Below are 21,859 nucleotides of genomic sequence, written 5' to 3' on the forward strand. Positions count from 1 at the left end.
CAAAATAAAATGATCGCCAAATAATGTGGCAGTTGTACGCCAGAATTGCTTTTGTCGTATCTTTGAAGCTTTTACCCATAATAGCACGTATTGAACAAGCGCATTTTCTGGGGAGCAGGTAAACATGAGTGAAAAAAAACTTTCTTTCAATTGCAGGGCAGCTCTCCTGGCTTGTGTACATTATTGGTGCTGCCATAGGTGGCCGCGCTTCATTCTCAACAGCAGATGACCATGATGCTATGGATGGTGAACTGGTCTGCAGGTGGGTTGCGAAGGCAGCTTCCATGAAGACATTGTGTTACTTTAAAAAAGAATACACCAATGGAGTATCTGGTACAGCTTATACTAATTGTGGCTAACAAGAAAAATGGACTGCAAGCATGTTAAGTGAGGTAATAGCTGAAGGGCATTAAGAAAAATACAAAAAGGGTGTCTCTGCCACATGTGATTTTCTTTGCCACCTGTAAAATCGAGTGTTCAATAGGGAAAGGCAGGTTTACAGTAGAACTGTTGTGTCATAGTTTCGAAGGCATGCAGCAAAAACTTTTGGGACAGTTTGCTGACTGGAAATAGTGTTTGGTATGTCCACAGAGCTGGGTTGCATGTGCATAAGCACAGTTGTGTTTCATGTGGGCAACCTCCCTTTATGGCACATGTGTATTTTGGGTGCTTGCACACACATTTATTGGCTGCCACCTGCTTGCCGTCAGCTGAAGACACTGTTAGTGTTCGTATGTTGCATATGCTGAATGGCTGCAAAGAATATGGCATTACACTAGAGCGTAGGTATTTTGACTTCGCTATGATAAAGAGAAGCTGCAGTCTCATTTCGCCGTTCATAGGCGACTTGAGCATGACTTTTTTTTTTTTTCATTAATAGTGAAGCCATTTTTAGTAAAAAATGTTTATCTGTGGTGATGTACCTCACGCGATATGAAGTGCAGCATGCACGTAGTCTAGGACATCTCAGAGCCAGACAAGTAATGGCACAATACCAAGGCCAACAGTTGGAGGCAAACGTAGACAGAGTACCTAAGGCTGCCAGAAATATTTAAAAATGGGATATTTTAATTAGAAGACTGCATTTTTTCTTTGGCACAGCATTGTGAGTGGTGGGGTTTATCTGAATCCAGCTATAGTAGAATATTGGTAATACGAAACTCATGAGGTCGCAAAAAAGAAATTAATGTCATCCGAAAACTTTTGCCATCAAAATGAACAAAAATTAGTATGCAGAAGCATTGGAAAGGCATTCACGCAGATATGTTTACAGCTGAGGAGATCTATTTACAGTCGCACTGCCATAGATTGCCTCTTGTGGTGTGTGCAGCGTGACAGACAGTCGTGACCTCTATGATGTGCAGGCCGCACGCCGCTGCATACTTCTCACAGTGTGTACGACACAATGTTGCGCAATCGGCAGTGTGGACTGCGCACTGCCACAAACTGCTCCCTGCATGTCCAGTGCGAGTACTGATCGTGAAGTACTTCTCGTGGCGCGTACAGTGCTACAGATGGTCATGATGTCGAAAATGTGTGGTATTGTTTGTAGCATGACTGGTGATCGTGGAGCCAATAATGTACGGGCAACGCCTAGCGCTCAAGGCTGCGGTAGCAGTTTGTGCATTCATATCATCTGTAGTGACGCGGGAGAGTGTTCGTAGCATCCAAAATCCTGCCCCTCTGCCGCATTGGATCAGTGGTTATGGCTGTCGACTGTTGAACCCAAGGATGCAGGATTGAATTCTGGCCGTGGTGGCTGCTTTTCAGTGGAGGTGAAAAGCAAGGCACCTATGTGCTGTGTGATGTCAGTGCATGTTTAAAGAACCCCAGGTGGTTGAAATTCCTGGAGCCCTCCACCACGGCGCACCTCATAGCCTGAGTCGTTTTGGGAATGTTAAATCCTCTAAACCAAACTGAACCCAAATTTTGCACATTGTACATACATGCAGTGGCGAATGGTGGTTGCAGGAGCGTGCGCAGCAATCAGATAACACACGCGGCCGCTGCCTCGGAAGAAGAGGGAAGGGGGCAAGGGGAAGGAGCGCGCACTGACCCAGCTGCGGAGCTGGTTACGAGGGACAACGGTGACACCAATGCGAAACGCGTGAACGGGCTTCAAAGAGCTGCGCTCTAAAAAAGGAGCGTTGCCGCTATCGCCGCGATTCGAACAGCGGCTCTTTCGTAAACTATCGACACTTCCGTAGCTGCAGTTAGTGCTGCGCAGTAAAAGTTAAAGAAATTCTTCCCAAGAAGCATACACAGTAATTGAAAGTTGCACTTAAAGCCGTAGAGCAAACAAATTCATCGTAGCCTTCGCTGATATGGTTTTTGTCTTGCTTTTGCTAACAGTTTCATGCTTTGGTTTTGATTGTAATTTGACCCCCCAACTTCGGATTTTCGAATTTTAAAAAGGGGGCCGACTTTCAATTGGTAGTCAAATTGTCACTCAGTATCCTTGGAGCCAAGCTATCACCAGCTGCTGATATAGTAAGAAAAGAAAGATATAGTAGATTTTTGTGGGTCCTGTTGAGGTGTTCCATTGTATCTGAAGTCAGCCTGCATGCAAGTACCAACTTGTGCCACAATTGTTGCACTTTCACTTTTTCAGGGTGCTGCAGTTGATGCAGCTAAGGGACTCTCGCCTCCCTTTGGGTTCCTGCTCGGGAGAAAAATTGGAGCTGGCCCTTCTCAGTTTTTTTGAGCAGTTTCGAAAGATCTATGTTGGTGACCAGGTTCCAAAATCATCTAAGGTATGTCTATATATTGCTATTGTGGATTGCTGTGATTTTTGGCTTGAGAAGGTAAGAGGTGGAAGCAAGAGAGAATTGTCACATATGTACCACTGTACATTTCAGCATTTATATTTATTGTGTACTTGATTGTGAGAAACGCTAATTTTTCTTAATTTTCTGGGGTCTGGATGCTCTTTCTGTTTGCACCAGCCATGCTTGTTAGTTTGGGGAGCACCAAACTCTTGTTATGTGGGTTCAGTTTGCATTGTTTATAGCTATAAAGTCCATGCTAACTTAGCATGTTTGTGTCAGAGCTGCGGAACATGCGCGCACTCTAAATGTGGTCTTTTACTATAAATTTCAGTTAGAGCAGTGCCGGTCCTGTGTTGCCTTTGCTTTATTTACTTGACTCGCTTAAAAAAAAATTTTTGCACATTTTGGGAGTGATCTATAATAGCTAGCCGCTTCATCTTGCAATTCGCTCAGAAAAGGTTAGCTTAATGTTGTTATGACAATACTTGGCAAATGGAGAAGCTGTGCCATTTTGTGTAAATTAATTGTCATGGATGTGCATTCAGAATTGTATGCTGAAATGCAAAGCTGGCATGCTTGGCCAGCGCCAGTCCGTGCAAACAGCTTTTGGATGGATTGGAGGCATCTCCCTGTGCAAATGCCTCAATGCTTGCGATTGTTCAGCCAAACATTCATGAGGGTGGTTCTGCTTCTGTTGTAGCTTGGAGAATGTTATGTAAAGGGCAATTGCTCTGCAGTCTGATTGAGCACTACTGGGCTGGAGTTAAAGCTTTTCAGGGTCCAAATTCCGATGGGAAAAGAAAAAAAAAAGACCTATGTACTGTGCGCTGAGTGTGGCAGAGATTTATGCCTGGACCCATATTTCACGCTGCGGCACACTGTCAAAAAGTGCTGAGACTTGTCTTTTTGCAGGGGTTCTCATTTTATTAGTATTTGTTTATTAATAACAGGAAGGAGACACTCAGATGTGCATTTACTGTTATTTCTGTTATCTTTAATCATGTGCATAACTAAAAATATACCTGCTTGACTGCTCCCCGAGTTAGAAAAAAAAACAATACTTGGTGTGTGTTACTCCTGGGAAAACTGGACACTGAAAGAATGAAAGTTCCCTGATAGTACACATCTTTGTTGATTGGCGGAAATGCTTAGGAATTTGTGAAGTGTGTTACAAATGATGGTCCTTGTGTTTTTTTTTTTTTTTTTTTGATGAGCAAGAAAAGCAGATAAGTTATTTAGTTCTTGAAGTTTCTCTAGTCGCAAATTGGCTTCTTCGTTTTTTGTTTTCTCTCAACTTGTAACCTTTAGAAGCAGTGCTGTGCCTACCAAAGGTGGCGTCTTGGGTTCTTTTGACCATCGTTACCATGCTCCCTCTCCTGTTTCGAGAGATTGTGGGATAAAACCTCGGCTGCGGTAGCAATGTGTCATTGGAGACTATGCAAAACTTGCCCATGTGCTGTGTGATGTCAGGGGATGATAAAGAACCCCAGGCGTTCAAAATTATTTTGGAGTCCTTCCCTTCTGCGCCTCTTGTATGTAGTCCACGTGTAGCTTCGGGACGTTGAATACCACATACCGTACCCCTGTTTTTGAGAGGTGGCACCAGCATCACAAGGAAGGGTTCTGTTGTCTCAAGGTGGCCATTCTGTCTGCATGGAGTGGATGGAGACTATGCTGTATGAAATGAGCTTGTTTTGCACTTTGCAAGTGCCGTGTACTGCTTTGGAATGTGTTGGTTGTGGAATTCTCATGAAATACTTGACTGCTGAACAGGGATGGTTTTTAAGCCCAGTTTTCAAACTTCGCTGTTATCATGGGAACTGCTGACTTTTCTACATTTTATTTCTTATTCCTTTGGTGTCTTGCATGGGACATAAAACTTTTTCTGTTAATTTTTTTGTTTCAGGTGTATCGCCGACTGTCAGAGGTGCTTGGTCTGTCTGACGATTCCATGGTGCTTAGTGTGTTCGTCCGTAAAATCATAACCAACTTGAAGTATTGGAGCTACAGTGATGCAATTGTGAGCAAGACTCTGCAGCTTCTGAGTGATTTGAGTGTTGGGTACTCATCAGTCAGAAAACTGGTTAAACTGGATGAAGTTCAATTCATGCTGTCGAATCACACGGTATGTCTGCTGTTCTTCATTTTATTTTTGCAGTTCGTGGTACAGTTGAAATGCAGTCGCAACAACAAACGCTGCTACGGCAGAGTTTTTGCTTTACAGAGTAGTTTTCTGATGCCCCGTCAACAAATTTTTGAATGTAATGCAGGTAATTCCCCTTCCCTTACAAAAAAAAAGTTTCAGAGTGCACTTCTGCTTCATTTTTATTGGGTAGCATTGAAATTGAGGCCATATTTTTAGTATACATGAAACGTAAGCACTGCATATTTATTTCTCTTTTGACATCCAAAATTGCCTGCAGATTTGAAAGGGACAGAACACTGACCAAAATGTGTAATGAGAATATGGCGGAAATTATAAGATCTTGCCTCATATAGTATAGATTGAGCACTAAAATATCCAAGAAATGAAGATATATAATTTTAATTTGGCTTTGAAAATAACATAAAAACTGAAGTGACCTCTTGCAGCTAAATGCTGTCATTATCATCATAGTACCCCATGTGACCACATCTCAGGAAAATGTCTCCGATTTTCTTACGTGCAAAGTGTTTTCTATTATTTAGAGTGCTCGCCTTGTTTTATTCTTTTTTGCTTTTTCTCCAGTGTGGCTGTAAAAACCACCCTCCTTTTATATCCCCTATGATGTGCTTTTAGCTTTTGTCTCTAGATGCCGCCACAATGTTTTGAATTCCTTGGATGAAGCTGGGATCACGGCCCACTAAAACTTTCGTCGATGAGGCGTACGTTCCTATGCCATAACAACCAACAACCATGGGTGTGGAAACTAAAATGGGCGCTACTGTGTACTAAAACAATTCAAATTACTGTCCAGCAGCGAGATTTATGTTTTCATTGCATCACTTTTGTTGATGTGCACTAATCATTGCAGTCGCTGCTCATGATTTCCAGCACTGGTCTACATAAAATTTGGCGCATGCACTGACAGAAAAATTGTCGGTAGATATTTTCTATAGTGTTTCTACAAAACTGCTACAGAATCGACCTCTGAAAACAGAAAGCTTTCCATTGAGGTGAAAAAAAAAAATACATTGGACACAAAGTGCTGTCCAAAAAAATGAAATCACGATAAAAACACCGCTTTATTTACCAAGAGGCTTTAAAAACCGATCAATCTGTTCCTTTGTCAATCTCCTCATTCTCACAGCCATTCTCATCTCAGGCGGGGCAGGGAAAATGGTACAACAGTCGGGAGTGGCGCGATGTTCAGACAAAGAGGCATGGGACACTGGCAAACCAGTTTGGGTGGAGCTTTGCTGTTGCCACGTGACTCTACATCAGCACCATTTTTTTTCCCTTCTGTGAAAAAACAAAACAAAAAAGAAAACAGTGCTGCTGTCTCGTGAGCTCTCTCGGAGTTTGTGTTAAGTTGGGATACTGGGTGTATTGTCAATTGAAGTAAAACCACCATCAGTTGTCATTTAGCAGTGGGTGCTTTTTGGAGAAATAGAAATGTGGGCATTTTTTTTTCCTCTGTGCTCGCGCATCGCCACCTGCAAGCGGACTCGGGCTGCCGCGACTCCGCTTGCAGAAGCCATGGTAACCCGCGCCTCTGGTTATCTCGCTTGCAGCTACACGCAGGCTGTGATGTATGGTCACATGATAGAAGCATGCTTATGCTTACTGGCCTGTCCTCGCCTCCGCTTGACGGAACTGTAGATCAGGGGCTCGCAGCGCAGACCATCCGAATTCGGGGTACGCAGTAATATGTCCATTGACTCGCCACAGGTAGCGGTGTCTGCTAATGAAAGTATAGGGGTATGCAGGATGCATGCAGGGGGGGTTCAGGGTTGCAGAAAAACGAAATGTCAGCGATGCTGTGGCAACTTTTTTAGCTTTTAACCGGCAATCGAGAGAAAAATTCCAGAAAATCAAACAAGAAAAGTTCGAAAATCCGAAATTTTGGACGATGTTATATGGTGACTTTGTGGAGCATGTGATGGTGCCATGTGGAGTCTGAAGGTCTGGAAAATCAGGCGTCCGAAAAATCAGTCGGCGACTGTATGTTTGTTGAAACATAAAACCGCCACTGAAGTCGGTGTATGCTTTGAATGAGTCTGTTAGCATTCCCTGTGGATTTCCATGCAGTCCCTGCGTTGTACACACTTTGATATTTGCTTGAATTGTAGCTGCACATTCTTAGCTGTGATAACAGGACTAGTAAATACTGTTCAAAGAGCCTCTTGAGCTGAATCATTTCACTCCTTTTGCATGAAAAAGGTGCAGTAAAGGCAATGGGAGGCTATGCCAATGTCGTGAATAGATAACGAGGGCAGTGCTCTTTGAAGCAAGGATCATGAACACGAAACATAATGCTTCATGACCCTAACTCTCATCACCAGGGCCAACAATAGTTGACTAGAATTTTGCTTTTCCTCATCTTGGGCTTCGAGGCTACGCTTAACTATGAAAATTAAAGCTACTGGAGTTCTTGCCGTGGGTATGCTAGGTGCTGAATTTCCCTGTCTTTGTTTTATTCTTCCCAGTATGGGTTCTCTGTATAGACAGGGCTGCCCACCATGGCATTGTTGCTTCTCCATCTGGATGTTTCCCATTGTAATGCGTTTGATGACAGCAGTATGACGGTGGAGTCTTAGAGCACCAAGTACATGAAAGTGGCTGTCATTGTATCATTTGTTTTCAGTGATGGGAAGACATTGTCCAACATTCAAAGCAGTGTTATTGCGCAGAATCGTAAGAGTATATAGTATGATCGTGTAAACTGGATGTCATATCATTGGAAACTTTGTACAGTGGACATCACATTACAAATGCATCTGCTACTCTGCCTGTCAAAATAAACTTTGTTTCTTGCACGCGTTCTAAGAGTTCCTCTGTATTTATTCCACCAGTGCACCATAAATAGAGATCGCTTGTGCCTTGCCATCGATGCTTTGGATGACGTGCCAGAAATACTGCTGCTTAAAACCTTCAAAGGTGTTTTATGATGAGCATTATGAGCATGTCCGCAACACCTAGAACTGCCGCCACTCATCCATTTAATGGCAGTGTTTACACTGCCACTGAATCTTTTGTTTCTTACCTTATACAGGATGTTTTGTGCAACTTGAACCAAGGATCTAGAAAAGCAATAAACTGCAGCTGCGCAAATCTAATGATGAATTGTTTGCCATTATGTGGTCCTCCTTGGAGTATTTTTTATTTTCTGCCTGTTTGACTAATTATCTAAGATGTATTTACAAAGTATTATAGAAAAGGCCAAGTGCATTTTGTAGGAGGGATTAAGAAAAACAGGCAATGATGAATTTTTTGCGATCATGTGGTCCTCCTTGGAGTATTTTTTATTTTCTACATGTTTGACTAATTATCTAAGATGTATTTACAAAGTTGCATACAAAAGGCCAAGCATGTTTCGTTTTAAGTTGTAGGAGGGATTAAGAAAAACAGCTGATCTATTTCTTTACTAACACACTTTCTGCATGTTCCTTTTCTTCTCTCCCATGAAATACAAAAAATACCATGTGACGGCGCTCATGCACTACCATTTTTCAGTGCTCCTAACCATATTTGGAACGCGCAATACATGCATGCCGACCATGCCTGAGGGAACCGCTGCTCGTTTAGGCGAATTGCACAATGATACAAATCAAGAAAATGGAGGCTACCTTGAACTAGGCGACTTCACTGCTCTCGTTTTCTTCTTTTTTTTCTTTTTGTCTGTGTGACAAATCAATACAAGCTCCATCTGAATTGGCTGTCTGTGGCCTGCCCTTCACTTTCTGACAGAATGTGCTGACACATCTACACTAGGCCTGCAGTGGTATTGGCCGCTTGGTGAATATGCACGCTTTGTTCTATCAAAATGCGTTTGGCAGTGCTATGATGCAACAGCGCAGTCACATGGTTTATTTCATATTTCATAGGTTTTTTTTTTCTTTAAGTGTTGGAAAAACAGCCCCACATAGAATGTATGTTGGTAGAAGAAAGATCAGTTGTTCCACTACCTAATGAAGTGATCATGGCCATAATGTGAATAATATAAATTGTGCAAAACAATCTTGGCCAATCGCTAATTAGAAGAATTTGAAAAATGCTTAGTTCCACATGCTCCACACACACAGTGCCATACACTTAGCAGTGGTGCACCGCTTTTTTTTTTTTAAATCTTGGGCTAAGTTTTATGAAATACCCTGTATATTTAGGAAATCCTTTTGTATTTCTGCAGTGACTCTTCACTAGTTTTGCTAGCATTTGTTTTAAGAAGCTTGTGAAAGGAGGAGAGATGGAGAGTCGAAAGAAGTGAACAGTTGTGGTTGTCTATCAGCAATAAGGTGCTTTCAGTAAGAGTATTTTATATAGAAAATAAAGGATTTTGCCAATTTGTCAGTATGAAGTACTATTGAAGTCGAGTGTAGATATCGGCAGGGAGATGGTAAACACATGCAAGCACTTCTGTGTTTTTTTTGTGTGTTGCAAGCCGTGAGCATATTTCTTGTATGCAAAGTTTGGAGCCTCCCTTAAATAAAGTGCTCTTTGCTTTTCAGAGTGAGCACTTCCCTTTTCTGGGACACAACAGTGGTAATAGGAGCCCTTGTGCTCCGGCAGCAGGTGCCGCAGGATCTGCTGGTACGTACTTGCTGATATGGAGGCTGTGATTCTTGTGGCTTGCCTGTTACGAGAAGTGGAGGGTTGATAGTTTTAGAGAAGAAGGAACTTCAAAGTGAGGAAGTCTGTTATTTCTACTGGTGCATTGCATGACACAGATTTTTTTTGCAGATGTTCTAATTTGGTCCCAATTGCTTTTATATTTGTTTACTACTGCAACTGGCCTTGCAGTAGTAAAGTAGGAAGACCATAGAATTTTTTATCATGCTCATGCCCACCTCTAGTCTTGAATTCTTGGCTTCTGTCTTGGCACTTTAACCCCTTAACCGTTTCGGACGAGCTGCGCTCGTCCTTGCAAAGCCGTCCCCAAACCGTTTTGGACGACTATAGCTCGTCCTCGCTGAATAGGTTCTTCCCTTCAGCGTTTCGAACGAGCAGCGCTCGTTTGTGGCTTAGATGGCATTTTGCTCGACAGATGGCAGCACTGACCTGTTAATGGCGTTTTTTTCTACCACATAAACATCTTTTATGTATGGCAACATAATAACCGAAATCAGCACTAAAAAAATAAGCAGTTCGTTGATTCGTTGAATAAGAGTTCGTTGAATAAGAAATTCGTTGATATAACAAAGCGGTGAAGGGGTTAAGTTGTGCAGCAGAATGGCTGAGGTTATTATTGGTCTTTACTTTTTGTGCAATAACATGAAAGAAAACAATGTCTTCATAAAAGACATGTCATGCTGTCCACTGTACTTTTGGTATTAAGATATACCCACTGTTTGTGGCAAACATGTTTCACATTTTATGTTGCAGTTTAGTCTCCTTGAAATAGAGATTTGTTGATGTTTGTCTCCTTCATATTCTGTGCCATATATTTAGTTCTCTTAAAAAAGGCATTTCTCAAAGTTCTGTCTTCCCGGTCACCCATTATTTCCAGCCCTTTTCAATTTTTTTTTGTGTGTGCTTTGTAAGGTCGCTTAATAGGAAGCAGATTTGCCAGGAAGTATTCAGGAGGCAGGCTGATCAATGATGATCAGTGTGGAGGGGTAAAAGTTTTATGGAATACAGTCGTGGTAAAGTTTAAGACATGGATAAAAATGCTGCCAAGTGTTAGTGAAGTTTATCGTAGAAAGGTATATCTGGTAAAATTGAGTGTAAACATGGAAATGAAGGAAAAGGGGAATTCTGTTTTTTTGGCTGTGCTAGGTGCTGCATGGTGCGTTCTTGAGGATCTTCAGTCACTGAACTGTTCTTCCCTTGTTCAGTGAACCCTGGAAGTAATTTGCACGGTACAGGGTGTTCCAGGGAAGACTAATTTTAAAACTTAGTGGGTCAAAAATAGAAAACAAAATTGCTGCAGGAACAAATTGTCTGTTGTGACGGACAAAATATGCTGCAAAATTCATTGAATTATTCAGCTAATTAACTAAACTTGTAATTTAAATATAACAGTTTGGTGGTTAGTGCCATTGGAGAGTTCGAAACCATGGAGAAGACGGTGCCTTATCAGGTTTTGAAACGTAGTCATTTTTAAAACCCTGCATAGCAAGGAAATCCGATGCTTTGCGTGAAACACCAACTGAGTGCACGAGATACACAGGAAGCAGCTCGCTACAGAAGTGAGATCTGGTGATGACGTGAGTAGGGGCGACCGCGCGCAGTTCAAAGTGCATGGGGTATTGCACCCCGTCACGTGCATTATTTTGCCTTGCAGTTTGATGCAAGGGATAAAGCCAGTCATTGCAAGCTTCCTGGTCGCTATATATTTAATAAGAGTGATGGAGCGAAATAAATAGCATGACTTGTCAGAGTAGAGCAGGCAGTTTTAATGTGGCGTCATTAGAGACTTTTAGCTTAGTGCTACCGCTTACCGCTACCGTCTGCCGCTACCGCGCGAGCGTCAGTACACATGCGCAGGTCACCCGAGGGCGACAGATGGTGCTACATCCCTGTCAAATTCCGGCGGACTCCGCACGCAGGGACCAGTTAGCGCATGCTGTGCTGACGGGGTGCGGTAGTGGTAGACGGCCGCTGTAAGCGGCAGCGGTAAACTAAGCCTCTATTACCGGACGTCGTATCTGTACCTCGAGCTTCGTGTGTGTCTCTTGCGCTCAGTTTCAGCTCCGTATGGGAAAAAAGCGTTGGATTTTCTCATGCTGCGGGACTCTAGAAGATGAGTTTTTTTGTTTTCTTTTTGTTTCAAAAACTGGTATGTTTTTCAAATTTCGGCTTTGAATTTCCCATTCAAACTAACCACTGGAATGCAATAACTATTTATTATTGGGCCTTAGTTAATTAGCTAAATAATTAGAAGAGTTTTGCAGAAATATTGCGTCCACCGCGGCAAAAAGTTTGTTTATGCATATTTTTTTTTCATTTTGAAACAATTATATTTTGAAGTTACTTAATGGTCTTCCCTGAAACGCGCCTTGTAATTGAAACACGAAACTTGGACTACAGTTTTAGGATGCCCGGAATAAGTTCCATTTTTATGAATGTGTTGTATGAATCCCATGTATTCTTTTGCTTGAGGCTTGTATCAATTAGACCTACAAAACCTCCTCCGAAGGTGACTTCTTTTCCATATCTTTGAGCACACTCTCATTTGGACTAAGTTATACAGTGGCAGCCAAATGGTGAATGGCGTCATCGGCAGAAAATGTATTTGTGCACACTACATCATGGAGTGTTGCACTCGGATCACTGTTCGCATGCAGGCGTGGTATCAATCGCAGAAAGCATGCATTGCGTATTCGTAATCACGTTGCCTATAGGGCTGTAATTTTCATTTCTTTTCTTTAGTTTTCCAATTTAGGTAAGCCTCCCAGTAAACACACACTTATCTCATGTGTTATTTTCTAATTGTGTCGCTCTACTGCATTTTGTCTTGGAAGAAAAAAAACAATATATAAAGAATTATGTATTGCGTTTGGAGTTCAGAGTGTTTTTGTTGTGACACGTCTGCCTCTGTGGCACAGGAGGAGGTCGAGAACGGGGCATGGACATGCGTTGTCGTTCCACCTTCTACACATCGTTGGGTCGACTGCTAATGGTTGAGTTGGGTGAGGACGAGGAGCGCTTTGTGCAGTTCATGCGGCCCCTGACAGCAGCCTTTGAGGCTATTGGTGCTACTTTGGCCAATGCAGATTCGCCCCTGTTTAATGCTGATGAAGCCAAGGTAATGATCATCTTTTTTTTTATTATGATTATTTGATGTGCTCATTCTGTGTGTGTAATTATCCTTGGTGTCTTGCAACTTGCTTGAAACCGCATGATTTTTAGCGGTTTTATTCTCTTGCACCCTTGGATCATCCTTTAATAAATAACTCTAGTTTCACTCAAAGTAGATGCCTTGTAGCAAGCCTAGAACATTCGTATGCACTCTTAGCGTAGAGTAGCAGGTTGAGTTGAGGTCTTTGCTGTGTACATAGGGTCTTGGTGATACAGATACAGACATGGTTGATACGAATTTTGGGTTAATTTGAAAATTCTACAGCCAGAGTGCATAGCGTACAGCGTGCAGGATTTTGTATGTTTTGAACACACTCCTTTGTCATTGTTGACAATATGAGCCCTCAAGCTGCTACTGCACCCTTGAGCTGCAAGTGTTGCCCATGCATTGCTGATGCAGTTGCTAGTTTTGTGCTACGCACTCTAAGCAAGGGGAGCAGTGAGCAATGGCATGTTGCCTGTACATGATTGCCTGTTGTGCTGTATGCACCAGGAACAGTGAGCGAAAAGCAATCAAAGTGAGCGATCAAAGACCCTGCGAAAAGTGCACATGCTGGGTTGCTATTGCCGTTTCTTGATGGTTCGAAAGAGTCGGCTTCGTGATCGCTGCCTGTGCATTACTGTGACTCATCAAAGAAAATTAAAGATAGGCCACGACGCAGAGTGATTAGAACTCGAAAAATCCTTGCCTCAGTGAACGTGTTAATAAATCTCATTAGCGATAAGCAGGGCTGCATGAATGCATTTCCCATGCTTTTGTGGATCAATCTTGCTTGTTTTAGATGATGTGAATATATTTTGTGACCCATAATATTCGTATCATCAAGATTCTGCTGTACTTGTTAATTCTGGTTTACGAATTTCTTTTCTAAAAAATTGCATTTGAAGAGCTTTTAAAGTAAGGGTGTGCGAATGTTAAAATTTTCGAATACAAATATGAGAAAAATGTTCCTTCGAATACCGAATAAAATATTGATTATCTGATCCATGAGAAAGGAAAAGGAAAGTGGAAAGTAGCAAACATTTGCTTTTTGTTTCAGAATTCACATAATATTTTCAAGTAAAAAACTAGAATTTCACTTCAGTATTATATGCAGGATTTCGTATACCGATTTTTTTCTACAGAAAGGACCTGCGAGAAACCAAGTGGAGCTGTTATATTTCTGCTGAATGCAACAAAAAAAGTTATAATTCAGTCTTTAAGGGGCCTTAAAAAATGTCCAAATTAACTGAAATCTTGAATTATTAAATGGGCCTGAAAAAACTGCTGAAAACCATTTGCATCACAGTAATTTTATCAGGTGAACACCTGCACGATGGTTGTCTGCGTTTGAGATGAAGTCAGATCACATTTTTTTTTCCTGCTTTTGTCAAGCACTTGTTTTTGCGCGCACTGTCGGGAATTCCCTCTTCGCACAATGGTCCTGTTGAGTTTTTAGGATTCTTCACTGGCAGTTCATGGGGTCAAGCATTGCAGTGAAACTTGCGGTGCATTTGAAAATTTTTGGTGTATTCGGTAATTCTCGAATATTTGGAAAATATGAATATTATTTTTCAAATACAAATCAAATAACAAACATATTTGATTCATATTCAAAATTTTAAATATTCGCACGCCCTTAATTTACACAGTACTTACATATGAACAGTACTTTCGAGGTGTACACATTGGCATTCCCATTTTAACAAAAAAAGACCTGGCTATGGTGACCTTTTACGAAAAGATATGGCAGTGGTGATGTTCGACGTAATTACACTGCAGTGCATCTGTGAGTCTTAGCTGTGCAGTGTAATTCTTTTGCTTCCATGTTTTTTTTCGGGCTAAATTTTCCTATTTCTAATTTTCTTGCAGAAAATGTTGATTGGACTGGCCCGTGACTTGCGTGGCTTGGTATTTGCTTTCAATACGAAAACGAGCTACATGATGCTCTTTGAATGGATGTATCCTTTTTGCTTGCCTATTGATACTGCATATGTTTTCTGAAGATACCTGCTATAGTAGTGATTATATTGCATTGCATTCAAGGTAATCTAACCAAGTGTATGCTAGAAGCCTTTTCTAGTGATATACAACAGATGCAGTGGGCAGAATGTTGCACCAATAGCACCAAACTGCAGTGTTTTACTAAACCTCTTGCATTTTGCTGCAAATGAGATAATTTTAGTGGAATTGTGCTGAGGCTGTTCCTGAAAACAGTTTCGGCAGCCAGTAGGAGTTGACATAAGCTTGGTGGAGCAGCTACTGCCTTGTGTGAGTGGTGCAACACGTAATTTTCACTGTACAATGAAAAGGGCGATGAGGATAACGGGCAAAATTCAATCCCATTTAGATTTCTGTTTTCTTTTTCTACTGTCTCATTTTGCATGCATTGATAGAGCATGTTCATGGACAGCTAAGCAATGCACTGTTAGAGGAACATTGTTAACTGTTGATAAGAGGCCAGTTATTTTGTATTCCAAATGGACATATCATATTTACTCTCGTAATGAACCCACCCCCCATTTAAATGCTAGTTTGTCTTAGCGTGCCCCTCAGTTTCGTGCCGTTCTTGTTGCAATCTGCAGCACAGATCTTGGCAGTGCACCAAAACACACCACTATAACATCATAGTGTGTTTTTGATGAGAGGTCCTGCAGAGCTGATGCTTTCGGGGAACTTTGGCAGGGCATTAAAATGCTGTGCACACTTGACAGCAGCGCTGGTGGCTGTGGATTAATTGCTCAATGGACTGCTGCATGCATGGCTTTCAGGATGTTCGCGCCATCTTGCCCTGATCATCAATTGCAGTCCATTATCACAGAATTGTCCAGTTGCACTGTGCTAGCAACATACGCCTTTTACACTAAATGCTAGCGATGTGATCATGGCTGACTGCATGCTCTTTTTTTGGTGATGGATAAACGAATGGACATATGATGTGAAATTTTGACTCTCGCAAAAAGATCCCAAACTTTTTTCTCCGCTTAATGAACCGTTCCCTTAAATTGATGTTGACTTGTTTGAAAAAATATGCGTGGTTCATTACGTGAGTAAATATGGTATGTGACAGCACTGTGCTCATTGTCATGCATACCACAGCTGGCCTGGTTTTGTTTGGGACATGCCTGATGTTAAGCACAAAAGGCTTCCTTGCTCTTGCCTCCCATTACTGCTACTCTGCCTTGGTCTCTGGTTTTCTTAATGGGGACATGGGTCTTAAAGCTATCTTTGTTATTTTTTGGTGAATTGTAATAAAAATTCACAGCCTTAGTGAATTTTTCATGCTGATTTCAAATATGCAGTCTTTTTTCCTGTAGCACAATTTGTTTGCAAGATAATTAATAATAAACTTCCATTGTTTAAGGTCTAAGTTCTGAAATAATAGGTTGTTAAAAACAGAAGCCGCCAACTAGCTCCACCAATGCGATGGCGCCCTGCTGTCACGTGCACCCCAAAAGCCAATGGGATTGCGAACGCCACGTTTTCTTTTTGTGACTAAAATACTGCGACTAAACATTGTGACTAGAATACTGATCCTAGAGATGAGAAACTTAGCAGATAGGTAAATAAAAAACTACTGATTTCGAAAATCACATTTTCTAAAAAGTGATTTTTTTGCGATTTTTTGGTCCGAAAGACCCGTGTCCCCCCTTAAGTCAGAAGCCTTACTTGCCTCATGAACAGTGTGAGCAGGAAGTGATAACAAAATTATGTGATTTCATATCAAAATTGTGACCCAGGCATTCTTTGTGCAGAATTCAGGGTGGGGGTTATAGCAGTTTGCTTCTCCTTTAGTATCCATCTGCCAGTCAAGTTGGAGGTTATAATAATAGAACCCCGCTATAGTAAACTCGGATATAGTAAAGTGAAACTTAAGTCTCAGTTCATCTTCTATCGATGACTGTACATTTTTCCCCCTTTATAGGAAAGACATTTTTAACAAAAATAGTTTATAGGTAAGTATGTCTGGCCATGGCAACGATTTCCCACAAAATGACATCGCCGCACGCACGCTACTTAAAATTGTGAGGCAATTTTCGTTTTTTGAAAAAAAGAAAAGAAAACACGTTTTTCTACAAGTGGGTTTACCACTATGCTTTGCAGTACCCATGAGAAGCTAATTTTACATAGGCCTTAGAGCCATGAGGGAAAGCATGCAGCGCATAAGAAAAAAATAATGCTGTCTGCAAACATGGAAGACCGCATGGACTGTTCAGAAAGTAAGAGAAAGTTAAAGTGCAGCGAGAAGTAAGGCAGGGAACAAACGGCCAAGCATTCGCGTCACTGCGCAGCACGAAGCAGCAGTGGAAAGTAGTGGAGGCACGGTGTGTGCGATTTTGAAGCGCTTGACCGCCACGTGCATTTCTCATCTGTTGCCTCTTAAATGACAGAAACAGCGGAAGATGTCTTCATCTTCATGCAAGGCTTTGGTTTTCACATGAAATCAAACTCTGTTTTATTTATAGACACGTTGCCTTCATGCTTAATGGGTACTTCCACAAGCTGTAAGAAAAAACCTTATTAACTGAAAAAATTGCATGAAGAGACGATAAGAGAGAGATGGAAGGTATTTGAGAGTTTTTTTTTTTTTTTTTTTCATTAAGCAACAGGACATGTTTCGTAATTAGCTATTTAATTACCAGACAGCATCTTCAGGATCATGTCGTCCCAACCACTGATATAGTAAAGACCCTGATATTGATATAGTAAAAATTTTTGCTGGTGCTGGTGACTTTACTATAAAGGGGTTCTACTGTAGTTTGCGATATGGACCGACAACATATGTACCTCTAACTTGACGGCCTCGCCTTCAAAAAACGGGTCCGCGAGCCATGGTCTCGCCCGACGAGTGACAAATCCAGTCTCTTAAAAACACCAGTATATTCCGGATAAACAAAAAAAGCAAAACAGAGAAACATAAGGCGCTACTGCGCTAAGAACAGGCTGTTCACACGCGCGACAATAGAACACCAACGGAAAGCGGGAAGAATGTCAGGGCCTTACCGCGGCGAAACAAAACACACTGCGGAGCGAATAAAATGAGCGATGGGGCCAAAGCGCTAACGGCGACACAAGAAAGATTGCTCATCGCGGCACAGCAACTCACAGAAATACGCCTAGGCTGTTCCTGCAGGCACTGCTTCCATCTTCGCGTCGGCGATCTTCTTTCGGTCGTCCGTGCACACCCTGCTGGCCCATGACGCTCACCGGTTGTCCCGCGCCGGCCTTTCCGCCGGGCGAAAAAGGCCCCGTGCCTCGCTTCTGACGCTCTTATCTACCCTCGTCTGCCGCTGCTAACATCACGCCCCCCCAAGATTATCTGCTTGCTCATGCGCACTCGCGCTGCCCGTGCAAACAATACAAATAGAAAGACGCGTGCACGGTTTAAAACACCTAAAGGGGCTGCGGAGCCCCACAAACTGTATACTCTTAATTTGTGTTAGACATTTAACACTTTGCCAAGCTCTGTGCCAGTCTCTCGGTGACAAACCGCGAAGTAAAACCATCTCAAAAAGTGGTTTGGAATGTCTTGGTTGATTGACGTGGAGCTAAACTCTTGCTAAATTTTTTATGCAGTGTCCTGTTGCCCATGTTCTGCCTTTTTCCACGCTTCACGCGCTCCTGTTGACCTCCATGCATACCATTTTTGTATTCCTGAGCTTTCTGAGCTTCACGCTACTGCTACTACAAATTATTTTGGGCTGTTGTGGCTATTTAATCCTGTTTTTCCTTTTCTTTCTAAGCCTGCAGTGATGTCTTGCATATGGCCAGAGCAGAGAGCTCTTCAACACATATGCCCTCCACCTGGTTCTATGCAACCCACTGTTCATCAGTTTTTTGTTTCTCCTACTTTTCGCTTATTTTCACTTTTTCAGTTTTTCAGTTTCCTGCTGTTTCTTTCTCGCATTCTTATTGAGTGCCAGGTATGAAGAACCATTGTTATGTAGTGGAAATGTACAGCTGATACACTTTCTGTTTTCAGTGGTGACACTGATGTATCATTAAACTTATCTCCTGCTCTGCATTTTTTTCTTAGGGTGCTATTGCTTAGTAGATTGCCATTAAGACGAACTTAAAGACTATGGCCACAAAATTTGTTGTTTTCTTCTTTCAAATTATGTGTTAGACATTACAAAACATGAGTAGTCACATGGTATTTGCCTATGACTGGTAATAAATTAAAATTGAATTTGCCCTGCCGCAGTGGCACAGTGGATAGGGTGATTGACTGCTGTACCCAAGGATGGGGGATTGAATCCCGGCCACAGCAGCCACATTTTTATGGAAGTAAAAAGCAAGGTGCCCTTGTGCTGTGTGACGTCAGTGCACATTAAAGAACCCCAGGTGGTCGAAATTTCTAGAGCCCTGCACTATACAGCACCTGTCGTAGCCTGAGTCGCTTTGGGATATTAAACCCCATAAATCAAACCAAACCAAACCTAAAAGTGAATTTCTTCCTTGATGCTGTTCCAACTTCATCATTCGAAGGACGGTTGTGGCATGTAGTTGATGTTTAGGTCACATGAGGCTCAAGAAAACTGCAATATATTAGAAATACGTAATTTAAGCACTGTAATGACAATAAACATTTATTGGCAGTTATATTGCTGTTTTTTTTTCATGTGTCTCGTGTGCCCTAAACACCAACTTGATGTCACAGCCGTTATTCGCTTGATGAAACAGCAGCCGAAACAGCATTAAAAAAAAAAAAATTCAAATATACAATATTGAGAGATCGTAGGCGAATACCTCAAGGCGATTCATGAATACTGTCTATTGCATCATTTTAAAGAAAACATTGGAGTTAAATTTTAGTGTCTGCACTTGGATAAGGTAAACAATGCAAAACCATTTGGTTGTCTTCCCATGAATCTGAAGTAAAAAAAAAAAATTGCTTTAGACGAGCTGTTTCATGTGTCCTTTGGTTGTGACTAGGGGTTGGAATTTTTGGTAAGTTGTTATACTTTTTGGTTAAAACTTAAAAAAAAAAAAAGCAAAGTGCTGAATATTTTTGAAATTTAGTTTCAACCAAAAAAAAAAAAAGTTTGTATTCTGCCATGCTTATCTAGATGACTGTTGTGTATGGGTTTCCATTAGTAAAAGTTGAACTATTAGGAAAGCTAGTGGGATGATGCGGTGCTAGTATTGTTGAATAAGCAATGGAGTTGTTGAGGTGTTTCTTCACTAGCCTGCATGCCTCTGTAGAATGGGATGCAGCACCTCCTCCCGCCTGTTAGCTAAGCACTGTTTGTTCACTATCATCACTGGTTTAGAGCAGTTAGTTTGTTAAGTATGTTTATCAATGGCATGTAGCTCAGTGGCATGAAAGTGTGCATGGGCCTCATGCAAAGATACGCAGTGACTGAGCGGCAGTTTCATCGCCGCTGTCAGTACGCAGACTATGTGACGCCCTGCCCTCTCGCCTGCCCAATGTGACAACCCAACGATGAAGCATAAGCCATGCTCTTAGAAGTAAACTTCCACAAGCATTTTTGTCTGGTGGTTATCTCATTCAGCTTGCATTACTTTTTAAATAGCAGAAATTTCGTTTTAAAGACTACCATATTCAAGCTAATTACTCTGAACAAAAACTGTTCATGCGCAGAGATATTACTCAGACTTTTTAGCACACAGTATATTCTTTAAATAACCGAAAAAAGTCAGGATTTCATTCTTTAAAAATTAGCTGAAAAAAAAAAAAAAAAAAGAGGAAAATTGCATTGTAAAATAAACACCGAAAGTCCAACCCCTAGTTATGAACTTCCACAGCAAGTTCCAACCGGTGTGACCTTGAGAGTCAACACTCACTGGTTTGCACAGCGTCATAAAGGAACAAATAAAATAAAATGCTTTCATCTAAGAATGCGCAGCCCCACAAGATGGTGCGCAGGGAAGCACTGTGGGGAAGCAGTCTTGCTGGAGCGCTCATTCTTGAAGGGAAGTTGCTTGCCAGTGCAGAAAAGGCCGGGCACCATTGCACTTTCTCTGGTGCAGAGGCTCGGCATGGTCATATCTCGGCATCATGTGCTCGTTACATACCATACATTGTCTCCCACGCTGCAAGGCGCGTATACGCAGAAATGCATTCGATCGCTGACTTGGGGCTTAAAAACTTTGGGGCCACATTTTCGGCTTATGCGGCATTGTAACAAGTTATTGTGGTGCTTAGTTAGCGAGATATTGGCACTACATAAACGTGTGTGGTGTGCCTTCTCATTTAGAAAACACGCACACAGATAGCAGCTGCTTTGGGTGCAGTAAGAAGAAAGAGGGCGATCACAAGCAGTGTCACTATAAGGTAGGATAATGGGAGGTAGTTTCGTGCATTGTCTTCACCTCACTTTATGTATAGTGTAATAAATGCTGTATTTGTCCTCTATCTGAAAGGGATTTTTATTCACTATTTTCATGCAAAGTATACAGGGGGATTTTTTTTAACCGTTTTAAAAACTTCTTTTAAAAGCTACGGTAGATATGTCTGAGCAGTCTGTGCAGGTGGGTTTTATGGTTAGAGAGACATCACGTACATGATAGAAATGATTGATTAGGTGATTAACCAGAATTAATCGATCAACTTTATAGAAATTATTGATTAGGTGATTAATTGGAATTAACCTATCAACTTTCTAGTTATTTGTTTTAAAAGGCAATATTACTTTGCAAAGTTGAAGGCTACCAGTGTCAAAGGCTAGCCTTGTTTTTAAGTTCTCTAATTGGCAGTGTGGTTCAGAATATCTTTCAAGAGTACACATTTGGATTTAATTTAGTTGCCTGGCTGGCATTGCACATTAAAAAAATAACATCACATTTTTTGTGTGTCAAGTGCAGGTACAGTTTGTGTATGTGATGATGTAGAAGAAGTAAACAGCATAATGGCATCATATAACATTAGACCTTAAAATAATTTAAAGGTTGATTAGTTACGATTCTATTTTTCCTTGCTGTAAAACCCACCTATACAGATGCACAGATGTATTGCTTTAGTCTTTGAAGCACAAGCTCATAAGCGGTTAAAAGATGGGAAGGGTTTAACGCTGCTGAAAGCATTAGCTGTGGGTGACCGAGCGTTCTTCGCCATCTTCGTCTTCTTCTTTGCCTTCGCCTTTTTCGTCTTCTCCTTCTCCTCCTCCTCCTAGCTACGCCTCTTCATGGCCAAGCTGTGGCCACCTG

The 21,859-nt window shown here is 41.6% G+C and overlaps 1 protein-coding gene across 3 annotated transcripts in view; it reads left to right on the forward strand.

Moving 5' to 3' along the window:
* Positions 1–21,859, forward strand: part of Ranbp16 (Ran-binding protein 16) — a 65,512-nt gene that overhangs the window by 25,461 nt on the left and 18,192 nt on the right. For all 3 annotated transcript variants that reach the window (XM_084590938.1, XM_084590939.1, XM_084590940.1), the window contains exons 10-15: positions 157–262; positions 2,612–2,753; positions 4,675–4,893; positions 9,417–9,498; positions 12,456–12,655; positions 14,561–14,649. In XM_084590938.1, coding sequence (XP_084447064.1) covers positions 157–262; positions 2,612–2,753; positions 4,675–4,893; positions 9,417–9,498; positions 12,456–12,655; positions 14,561–14,649 — 838 coding nt within the window. The remainder of the gene's footprint in view (positions 1–156; positions 263–2,611; positions 2,754–4,674; positions 4,894–9,416; positions 9,499–12,455; positions 12,656–14,560; positions 14,650–21,859) is intronic.

This window comes from Amblyomma maculatum, chromosome 1 (assembly GCF_055883805.1).
Source record: "Amblyomma maculatum isolate TAMU_Amacu chromosome 1, ASM5588380v1, whole genome shotgun sequence".
In the NCBI taxonomy this organism is placed as follows: domain Eukaryota; kingdom Metazoa; phylum Arthropoda; class Arachnida; order Ixodida; family Ixodidae; genus Amblyomma; species Amblyomma maculatum.